General features: G+C 44.1%; 1 protein-coding gene across 2 annotated transcripts in view; it reads right to left on the bottom strand.

Moving 5' to 3' along the window:
• The window catches only part of ZNF451 (zinc finger protein 451), an 84,472-nt gene extending 73,623 nt beyond the window's left edge, over positions 1-10,849 (bottom strand). For both annotated transcript variants that reach the window (XM_004605873.2, XM_004605874.2), the window contains exons 1-3: positions 10,596-10,849; positions 10,251-10,337; positions 1,141-1,221 (exon numbers count right to left, since the gene is read on the bottom strand). In XM_004605873.2, the coding sequence (XP_004605930.1) occupies positions 1,141-1,221; positions 10,251-10,337; positions 10,596-10,616 (189 nt within the window). In that variant the 5' untranslated portion in view covers positions 10,617-10,849. The remainder of the gene's footprint in view (positions 1-1,140; positions 1,222-10,250; positions 10,338-10,595) is intronic.
• Between the last annotated feature and the right edge of the window lie 365 nt (positions 10,850-11,214).

Raw genomic sequence — 11,214 nt, 5'->3', positions numbered from 1 at the left:
AACAAAAAGTAAGACTACTGGTAGCAATAATAAAATATAAAGTTCATTCTACAACACAATTCAAAAAGTGGAAGCTAATATAGCAGAGACAATGTGGGAAATAGACCACTAAAAATAAAAAAAATTCTAATTCATTCTCCAATAACAAAATTTTCCAGTCCTATATAAACATGCTTTAATTTGCAGTTTTCAAGAAGCTCACATGTGTATTTGTACCTGATTTCATTCCCCACAACAACCCTGTGAGGTAGGTGTTATTCTTTTTTGTCTGATAAAGAAACAAGTTAAAAGGCTACCTAATTGATCCAAAATCAAAATCAGTATAAAATTAGTAAGGAGTAATGCCAAGACTAGATTCTAAGTATTTTTATTCCATAGTCAAGTATTAAACCCCTACATCATAGAACAAGAAGCTTTCTGGCACCCTGAAAAAGAGCCAAGAGTTCTCTAGTCCATCAAGATTTCAGTAATAGAAATTTGGGCTAAGACAGGAGAAAAAGACAAGATTGTCAAAAGGGCTTTACTATTGTGATTCTGAGAGTAATAGGAATATTCACGTAAAGGTCAAACTCATCACCAATAAATCAGAGTCAAGAGAAATAGTAAGTCCAAAACTGGGTAGATAGACGTCAGAATGACTAGGGTCATATTTCAATGATAAGCCCTTACCCAATATTCCATTTTCTAAAAATTCTTTATATACCTTTTTTTTTCAAACTAAAACATTTTCCATAGTCGCATGGTTCTGGCAGTAAAAGATCCAGCTCTACAGAGTACTTACAGACAGACAGTAAAACAGAAGGTTGCAAGGAGCCAAAAAGCTTGAGATTTTATATTTTATTTCCTTTCATCAGCAATTACCTTTGAGGCTTACAAGGTTCTTATATCATGTTACCATTTTACATCCTCACTAACAAAAGGAACAAAACTAGTAGAAATAGAAGATGTTCTCAGCTAAAGACTCCTGAATTACCTGCCATATTTGCCATAGCAAAGTCTGGGAAAACTGGGCTATATAGTTCCTAAACAGCCACCATTAAAAACAATCTTTACAGAATGTCTCTTAATGACAGAGGTTTCTTCTTAAATGCATCTTAAGTGACACATTTTCCAAATGCTAATCAAGGATGATGTACTTACATCACTATGAGAGGTGCTAGGTTCTTCATCATCACTGCTAACCAGATCAATGTATTCAAGAACAGGTCTTAGGGGTCCTTCCTGTAAAAGAATTAAGCAATTAAAAAAGTTGTGAGCAGTTATTCAAACTAAACTTTTGAAACTAATCACCTTTTTTTTTTTAATTGTGGGAGGTTAAGTGGCAAGACTTCCTCTGAATTGAAAGACCCATGAGTAGCGGCAAAGAATAATTACAGCGGGAAATAGAATAAATCCTTACTTCAAACACTGAGGATGGAACAGTTTAAGTGAAATTACATATAATGAAAAACAAACAGGTCTTCAAATATCGACATTTTGTTGAAAACAGAAACAGGGAATGTTATTCAAGAACCAACTGCGCATGATGACAAGACTAAAGGGAAGAGCATAAACATATTAAGACTGTGCTGACTGGGGCCAGGGGAACAGCACAGTGGGAAAGTGCTTGCTTTCCACTCAATTGACCCCGGTTGGATCCATGGCACCACGTGGAGTCCATGTAAAGTCCTCCTAGCCTTGCCAGTTATGATCCCTGAGCACAGAGCCCGGAGCAAGCCTTGGACACCACCAGATGTGACCCAAAACAAAAAACAAAAATAAACCAACCAAAAAGACTGTATTGATTCTTTGGTGAAAGGAAAATTGATATAAGAATAATGGTATAAGGACTCAGGTATAAAATCTAATGCTTTTCAGTAATATAAAGTCTCTTAGATATTCAAGCTCAAAATCAGGGCTGGAGAGATAATGCAAGGGTTCAGACCCTAGCCTTGCAGGCAGCTGATAAAAGACTTGAACAGCTTGGCTTTATTTCCCATTCCTAAATTCAAACATCCAACCCGACTGATTCCTGTCCTTCAGTTTTCCTACCCATAGAAATTTTACTATGCAGATTAGGCCCTAAGGGTAGGTTGAAAAACTTCAATTTTATTCTATAGACAAAAATAATCAATGAACAATAAGATGAAAATAGTACCATGAGGAGGCTGGAGGAGGGAGTACAGCGGGTAGGGCGCTTGCTTTGCATGCATGCGACTCAACAGGGTTCAACTCCCCCAAGCCCAGCTGGAAGTGAACCCTGAGCACCGCCAGGTATGGCTGAAGAAACAAACAAAAAATTTTTAAATAGTACCATGAGATCTATGTTTTAAAAATACTGAAGATGGGGAGGGAAGGACGGCAGAGGGGGGAGGGAAAAGATTCATCACATAGAAAAATACAGAACAGGAAAAACAAAAGTAATAAGTTTCAGGGCTGGACTGATTGTACAGCAGGTGGCTTTGCACACAGCTGACCTAGGGTTTATCTCCAGCACGCTATGATCCACCGAACCTGCCAGCAGTGATCCCTGAGCACAGTCAGGAGTAAGCCCTCAGTACAGCTGGTGTGCCCCCAAATAAAAAAATCAACAACAAATTAATCAGTCCAGGCACACAATAATGCAGAACCAATACAGTGGCGATGACAAAAGAGAATAGTGTTGCAGCAGTGCACAGACACCTCATGTATACAACAAATGAACTGTTAGAAGATAACAATTATCAAGCTAGAGATTTAGTACAGTGGATAAGGCACTTGCTTTATACAAATCCAACCGAAGTTTAATCCCTGGCACCACATACACCTGTCAGCAGGGATCTCTGTGTGCAGAAGTAAGCCCTGAGCACCACTGACTGAGTCAAAAAGAAATAAACAAGTAATAATAATAGCAAGTAGTCCAAAGGTCTCTAAAAAGCCTAAAGACTTGTAAATAGAAGGGTAACAATACCAATAGTACAATTTAGAACACAAAACCTGAAAGCCTGTGTTCTCTCTTGAACAGAAGGGGTTGACTGCGAGTGGAATACGGGAATTACCCTCAGATAATTTCCTTGTCCCGTCAGATAAGGAAACGCAGGCCTGGCCTGGAAATGGAATGTACAAAAGTAACGGGAAACAGAACTGAGAGCTGTTCTGGTAGATTACTGAACTAGCGAAACAATAATGCCGGGGGAGAATAGCAGAAGCAACTCTACAGAAATGCTGGGATTTGGGGCTGGAGCGCGGTACAGGGAGAAGGGTGCTCGCCTCGCACACGGCTGAAGCAGGCTTGATCCCTGGCAGCCCAGGTCCCCATGTGGTCTCCAAGGTTCAGAGTCAGGAGTAAGCCCTGAGCACCACTGGGTGAGTCCCCAAAACAAAAAATTCTGGAATTCAAGAAGAACTAAGTGGGCTATCAGAGATTAAGAATACCATCAGGGCTGCATAAATTCAAAGTTAAAGAGAGAAGACCTTAAAGAAAAGTGCTAACTGTGGGGGAGGGGGGTCAGAGACATAGACCAGCAGGCAGGGCACTTGCCTTGCATGAGCCCAGCCCAGGTTTGATTCCGGGCATCCCCCAAGCACTGCCGGGCGTAATTCCTGAGTGCAGGTTCAGGAGTAAGCCCTGAGCACTACTGGTATGCACCCCACTCCCCCCAAAAAAAGAAACGAAACAGGTTGCTGAGACACAGAATGATCTCTCACATGTGGGATATGAAGAAACAGAATAGGGGAATAACAAATGCCCAAAGAACTGAAAACTTGTGGAGGGACCTGCCTGTGGCGCTAGAATAGCGTATGTGTGAAATCTTACTAACAACTTTGTAAGCCACGATGCCCTAAAATTTTAAAAATCAAAAATATAATAAAGTATACAAATTTTTAAAAGAAAGTAATAGTATTCTGAGAACGAGAGACAGTAATAGCCTCAGTGTGAAGGCAAGATTTTCTTTAAGAAAATAATGGGCCAGAGCGATAGTACAGCAGGGAGAGCATCTGCCTTGCATGTGGCCAACCCCAGTATGACCCCTGGTATCCGACAAGGTTCCCCCAAGCACCTCCAGGGGTGATTCCTGAGCACAGAGCAGCAGCAACCCTTGAGCATCACTGGGTGTGGCACAAAAAAAAAGGAAGGAAGGGAGGAAAGGAAAGAAAGAAAGGAGAAAAAGAGAAGAGTCTGATGAGGGGCAAGAATGATGTACAGTGGGTAGGGCATTTGCTGTAGAAGAATACGGCTTATGGAAAGATTCTAAGGCTGGGGAAAGCTGGCTACTGGCAAACCAAAGTAAAATATTCAGTGGAAAAACTAAAGTCAAACAGCCCTGGAGTGAAGATACAAAAGCTGAGATCTAGTTAGAGATTGACTGCCTTCCTGAGAAGAGACATCCAATCTCAAACAGAGCTGCTCTCTCCCAAAGGCTTTCCTATTAGTATCCCTGCAGTTAGTGATCTAGTCTCTGAGCAACAAGAGACTAAAGCCACTCAGGGATCATGGAACAATGAGGACTTTCGCAGATGCTGTAAAAAATAAAAGGAAACGAGAGGAAAAATACTCCCCAGTGTACAACCAATACATTTACCTACTTTAAGGGTCAGAGTGATAGCACAGCAGGAAGGGCACTAGCCTTTCAGCAGGTGACCCAGTTCATCCTGGTCATCCCAGCTGCTGCCCCTGCCACAGCCCCCAGCCCTCTAGGAGTGATCCCTGAGCACAGAGCCAGGAGGAACCCTGACACCACCAGGTCTGGCTCAACAACTTTTACCAACTTTAGAATTAAAACCTATCTATTTTTTTTTTTATTGAGATTGTCAGGCCTACACTCAATCCAGAAAGCTGGTAAAAATATGACAGCTTCTCCTTTCAAATTTCCTGTTTGCACTCTTCAAGAAATGCACAATAGGAAAAAGTAAAGCAATATAGTCCAGAGGTTATCAGAAATACCTACTTGGGGAAACAAGACTCCATGGGTACTTAATGAGTAAAGAATAAAAAAAAGAGGGGAGGCAAGAAGATAGATCAGAGGGCTGGAGAAAGTCTGTGCACTCAGGGGCCTCCGGTTCAATCCCTGGTGCCAGCAGAACCACCTGGAGCAAACCACCAGCACTAAGCTGGGAACAGGCTCCAAGTAATACCAGACGTGGCTCCAGGAAGGAGGGAAGAAGGCAGGGGAGGAGGGTGGGAGAGAAAAAAAAGGGAGCTAAAAAAAGGTAATAGGCAATAAACAAAACAAAACAAAAAAACAAGAAAAAAAAGTGAGAAAAAAATGGTGACATGTAAGGTCACACAGTAGCAGAAGAGCAGGAGTCAAGATAAATGACAGATGACCATCAGCGGGAATCACGGACTGACAGGGAACCATTTCTGAAGCTCTATGTAACTTCATTTGATGAGAGAGAAAAAGATCAGAAGAGGGAATTCAAAAATAAAAGAAAAAAAAAGAGGGCGATTTAAAACTTGATCCTTTGCTCTATAAAGTTTGAAATAATAAGTGAGTGGAAGGGAGAGATGATAAGAAAGAGAACTGATGAAGAATGAGAAGCACTCCAAAGAAAAAGACTACTTTTATACAGTGATTATTTAAAAACTACCCATAATGACCCGGCGGAATCAAAATATTTTAGTATTCTTCGTACTCCAATTGTCATGACCACTGTACATACACTCTGCTAACTTTTTCATATTATTACTTCACTTATTTTTTACAATACACTTTCAGGTGAGATAATGAGTTTCTATACCTATTTGTTGTTCCCAGGATCACACCCAGGGACCCATACAAACAAACAGTGAGTAAAAGTCTTATATCCTAATTTCTGAAAGGTAAGACCCAAGTGACGTATACTTGGTTCTCTAAATATTTAAAACTGCGTGGGCACTATTAATTCTGAGGTATTCATACTATGCATAAACCAATGCTTTCTTCTCGTTTCTCTGGTAAAAATAACTTCTCTTCCTTCAATAAGATACCTATGGGCTGTCACAACTCTGAATTTATAAGACTAATCAAACAATAATTAATGTTCCAGGAAATATTCAAAATACAAATATAAAAAATTTAATTTCTCTTTGTCATTGCTTAGGTGCTTAACAAATGTGAATAAACATGGTCCACCAATTATAAGACATTTGATCAACCGAAACAGTGTTTCCTAAAACCTCCGGGGTAAGTGGTAGTAAATTAGGGGAGGGGAGGTCTGATTGCTCATTTAAAGGTGGCAGATTTCCAAGGGGTCTGAGTAAGTTTCTGAAAGAGGGGCAAGAGGCCAAATTCACTTGGTAACTCTGAACTAGAGCCATCATTCTAATCTCATCTGTACCAGTAACAAAATCAAAGTATTCTACTACTCTCAAGGAAAAATCATTCAGGGTCAAGGGCACAGGTACTAGAAGAACAAGCACAGGGACACTAAAACACCAATAACCTACTCATTGGAAAGTGATGTCACCACGCAAAAGCATGGTCTACAGAAGCCTAGACTCAAGCAAAAAAATGAAGCACAGCTGCAGGGCCTGAGAAATAATGCAGCAGGCAGAACATTTGCCCTTCACAAGGCCAACGACACAGTCTGACCCTAAGCACCACTTGGGGTCATGACTCCTGAGCAGAGCCAGGCAGGAATTATTTCCTGAATCCAGACAAGTGTGGCCCCCAAACGAACACTAAACTAAAACTAGAAATTAAGATCAGGTGCCAGAGTGACAAGACAGAATAAGGTACTTTGCACGCTGCAGACCTTTGTTCCCTCCCTATACTGCAGGGTCCCCACGCTGCTAGCAGTGTCTGAGTTCCAAAGCGGGAGTAGCTTCTGAGCACTGCCAGGTGTGCCCAAAACACTTCCACTAAAAACATACCTGCAAAAACCTAATTCAAATCCCGAGCTGATGGGGCAGTTCAGAGTGCAAAAGAGAAGATAGGAACACAGTTTATATTTATTGCTCTGCCCAGTCAAAAAATTTTAAATGTTTCAAATTTTTAAGTTTGAACTTAGTTATTAACTCATGATGTCAAAACAATCTGGCCCATTGTTTCCCGCTCTCCTTTAGGAAAAATTTCGTGATGTACCAGAACTACAGACTCCTCTCTGCTAGTCATTTTGATGACTCTTTTATTTTTCCTTAGAAAGTCTTTTCAAATAGACAAAATGCACACAGTACTAAACCCACACAATATGAAAGTAATAAACTGAGTTTCAAGCCTTTTTTGATAGCCCTATGCTCTTTATACAAAGCATTTTTCTACTAGTTTTCATCCCTTATCTAATCTACCACATTAAAATATTATGGGTAGGAATTACTCCCAATTAATCTTTATAGATCTAGCATGCTTACTATTTTTTGCAAATTATGAGCTCCTGCTGATTTTATTTGAATTACTACCCCAAGAACCCAGCCAAAAGATCCTCTCATATTTTGCCATGAGCCCTTCTGCTGCACCTGAGAAATTGGGAAGAGTACGTGCACTGCACATATGAGGCCCTGGGCCACTTAGATCCCCAGCACTGAAAAATAAAACAAGATCTAAACATACTTCTATACATAGTATATATGGGTATGTACCTTAATGTCTGACTTTGTGCTTCTGAAGTTATGAAGTAAATCTCAGGTGCCACTGTAATAGCTAGTCCTGGTAACTTTTATACTTTGTATGTGGAGAGCAGTCTTACTAAAAATTAAATCATCAGTTCGTTGTTATCAATTTTCTAGGGCTAAATTAAAGTATCTGTAAGATTAAGATGGTGGCAAAATAAAGCATCATAGCAAACCCTAAAGAAAATGACAGCAAATTATGTAAATCAAAGGTTTTTTGTTATGGTAACACTTTCTAAATGAGTCCTGTTTAAACAGGTGTACTGGCTTTACAAAATGCAAACAATACACTTGTGAAACATAGACTTAGTGTTAAACAATGAAAGAGCTCATTTTTTGGACCTCTACATTTGTAACATGCTTTCTCTATAGCGTGCTGTTTCATTTCAGGTCTGTATTTTGGAAACCACAATACCATGATACACCATGTGGATTACAGATGGGAAAATGATGGGCAATTACTAAAACTGAATCAAATCAAAACCAGAGTAACTTAAGTGACATCATACAGCACTTTTTAAGTAAAACAAGAAAAATGTAAAGCTGAGAACTTGTTAAATAATCTTTATTGGATAAACATTACTTGAGATAAAAAATATGAGATTGTTACAAAGAAAAACATCTTTGAATTTACTTTGAAAAGCTGTCACTGAAATGCGACCATTAAAAAGACAAAGGCAGGGTCAAGAGAGAAAGTACAGGGATTAAGGTCCTCTGAACCAGCTGACCCTGATTCAATCCCAAGCACCACAGAAGGTCACTGCCAAGAGTGATCCCTGCACAAGTAACCCAAGAGTACCCTCAGAACACCACCAGGTGTGGCCACAAAACAACAAGAAAAAGCAAAGGCTCAGCAGGTTGTGACTAACATTATAATTAGACGTGAATGCATATTATTAACTCACCTCTACCTTTGGAACAATAGATGCTTCCATTCAAAATTTTTTTCAAATAAGGGGCCACAAACTGCTATGCTGGGGAAGAGGGTTAGGGGATCGATGCAATACCCAGGTCTACTCTCTGGGACTGCTGGAGCTGAACCCCCTCACGGAACAATTAGACCTTTGAAACTATATTTGGAAACAACATACAAATAATTTACAAATTTTAAGATTGTGTTGAATTGAACACACAGAATATGTATTTTTTTCTCACCCAAATATGTGAAAATCAATTTACTTTAAAAATGTAATAGTGGGGCTGGAGCGATAGCACAGCGGGTAGGGTGTTTGCCTTGCACGAGGCTGACCCGGTTCGGTTCCCAGCATCCCATATGGTCCCATGAGCACCGACAGGGGTAACTCCTGAGTGCAGTGCCAGGAGAAATCCCTGTGCATCGCCGGGTGTGACCCCCCCCAAAAAAAAAGTAATAGTATTTTTAAACTTGAGCTTTAAGGTTTTTCAAGACAATTTAGGAGGAAACTTCTCCATTCACAAATACACCAACATTCAGATGAGCCTAAATTTTTGTCCAAAAGAGCCCCAGAATCATGTCATGAATCACATTTCCAGCCATAGAGAAGGGAGAATATACAACTCCTATATTCTCCCATCCTAGAAACTTCCAAAGAAAGAGACAGAGTTTAAATGAAAAAGACAGAGTCCATATATGTGGCCAAAGGTCAAGGAAATGATCTTGGGAAAGACAAACCTACTTTACCACAATCTAACAATGGATCATTAACAATGGTCTCAAGTTGGGGCAGCTGAACCAAGAGTTTAAGAACTAGTTTTACAAAGCTGCCCAATAACCGACACACAAATACACGATAGTGTACTCCACTAAAGAAAAACATGTGGTATTGTTTATCAAGTCCCAATGTGTTCAAAAATTTAGCATATAAAGCACTGCACCTAACCAAATAAGATACTAGTTAAAGCAGTATAACGGCTTTGAATGAGAAATCCCAGAATACATTACACCCTTTTTTTCCCTAAAACAATGTAAGTTTGGTTTATTTTTTTTGTTTGTTTTGGTCTCTAGACCACACCCAATAGTGCTCAGGAGGGCATATGCGGTGCCTTGGGGTGAACCCAGGTTGGGGCGTATAAGGCAAGTGCACACTACAATCTGTCAGGTCACAAAGAGATGGTTTAGAAAGAAGATGCTCCACACTTTTAAAGACCAGTTTAATAATAACAATTAAATAAAAATGCGACCTAAGGGGAACCCTCACCTCAATAAAATACTTGACAGACCCTGACGCACGGAAACACACCATGAACGTCAGCGGTCATTATGCTGTAACATGATGACCTCAGAGGATAAAGAGGACCATAAGCTTCACGGTAACGCAACAGAGCTCCCACTGAGAGTTCTCGCATCCCTCTCTGTGTTCTACTTCCTGGATGGGTTCTTGTCATGCCTCTTCATTCCCCCAAAAGGGCCTCTAGTCCCCTTTCAAAACAGTCCCAAGGACCAGCACTGCATAGGTGAAGTATGAAAAGGCTCTGGACGAATGCACGAGAAGTGTGGCCAAGGGCATCACGTACTCGACGGCCACTTTCTTTGTGCCTCTCCCAGGGTGGCTGAGTCCCCCCTTTGGGTCGATCCCCTCAACCTGGGCCCTGCTGCTCCCGGGGCCCGGGGGGAGGGTGATCAGACACGCACCAGGCCCGAGGTGAGGGGTGGGGGCGGCAGGCCCAGGCTCCCCCGCACGGGCGCTCTCCCTGCACGGACCCCGGCCGCGCCGCTACTTACACTCACAAACTGGATGTCATCTTCGGCGTCCTCCGTCGTCGGCGTCGCCGAGGTCCCCGGCCCGGCCGCAGGGGCGGATTCCATCACCTACGAGAGAAGCCACGGCGGCTCGTCGGGGGCCCGCGGCGCCTCGCCCGCGCCCCCCGCACCCAGCTCTCGGCCGCGGCGCCGCGCACGACCGCGCGCGCCCCCGACGCCACCCCCCGCCCCCGCCCCGCGCGGGGCCCGAGCAGGCGCGGGGCCGGGGCCGGCCCGCCGAGAGCCCCCCCCCCCGACTCCTCGCCCGGGCCCACCGCGCAGGGCCGAAGCGGCCCTGGTGGCCAAGGCGCGGGGCTCGGCGCTCACCTCCGACCCAGGCTCGCCCATTTCTCCGACGGCCTAACTGACAGCGCCGCGGCTCCCGCTCCCGCTGCTGCTGCTCCCGCCGCCGCCGCCGCCGCCGCCACGACTTCCTTCCCGCCCCGCAGCGCCTCGCCGAGCCGTGACCCGCCCCTGCGCGAGCGCCGACGCCGCCGACGCAATCAGCGGGAGGAGGTGGGCAGCCGCTTCCCAGGGCGGAGCGGCCCCGCACGCCCGCGGGTCCCCGCGCCCGGCCGCACGCGCCCGCCGCGAGGCACGCCGGGACTTGGAGTCCGCGCGGCTCCCGGGCCGCCCCCAAGCCGCGGCCGAGGAGCCGGGAAAGCGTGCCGGGGCTCTGGGCATGCGCCCTCCGCGCCGCTGGGGAGCGGGGGTGGGCGAGGAGTGGGGGAGGGGGCTGGCAGACCCGGCGCGGTACTCAGGGGTTACTCCTCCCTCTGCACTTGGGAATCTCGGGCTCTGCACCCCTGAATCGCTCCTAGCGGTGCGCGGGCCCCTAAGGGATGCTGGGGGTGGAACCCGCGTCAGCCGCCGGCGCAGCGCTAGGGCCCGAGGGCTTGTTATTACCGGGCTGAGGATGCTGAGCTTTGGGATTGCTTTGGGCATG

This window comes from Sorex araneus, chromosome 4 (assembly GCF_027595985.1).
Source record: "Sorex araneus isolate mSorAra2 chromosome 4, mSorAra2.pri, whole genome shotgun sequence".
Classification (NCBI taxonomy): Eukaryota; Metazoa; Chordata; class Mammalia; order Eulipotyphla; family Soricidae; genus Sorex; species Sorex araneus.
This window is presented reverse-complemented; position numbering and strand designations above follow the sequence as displayed.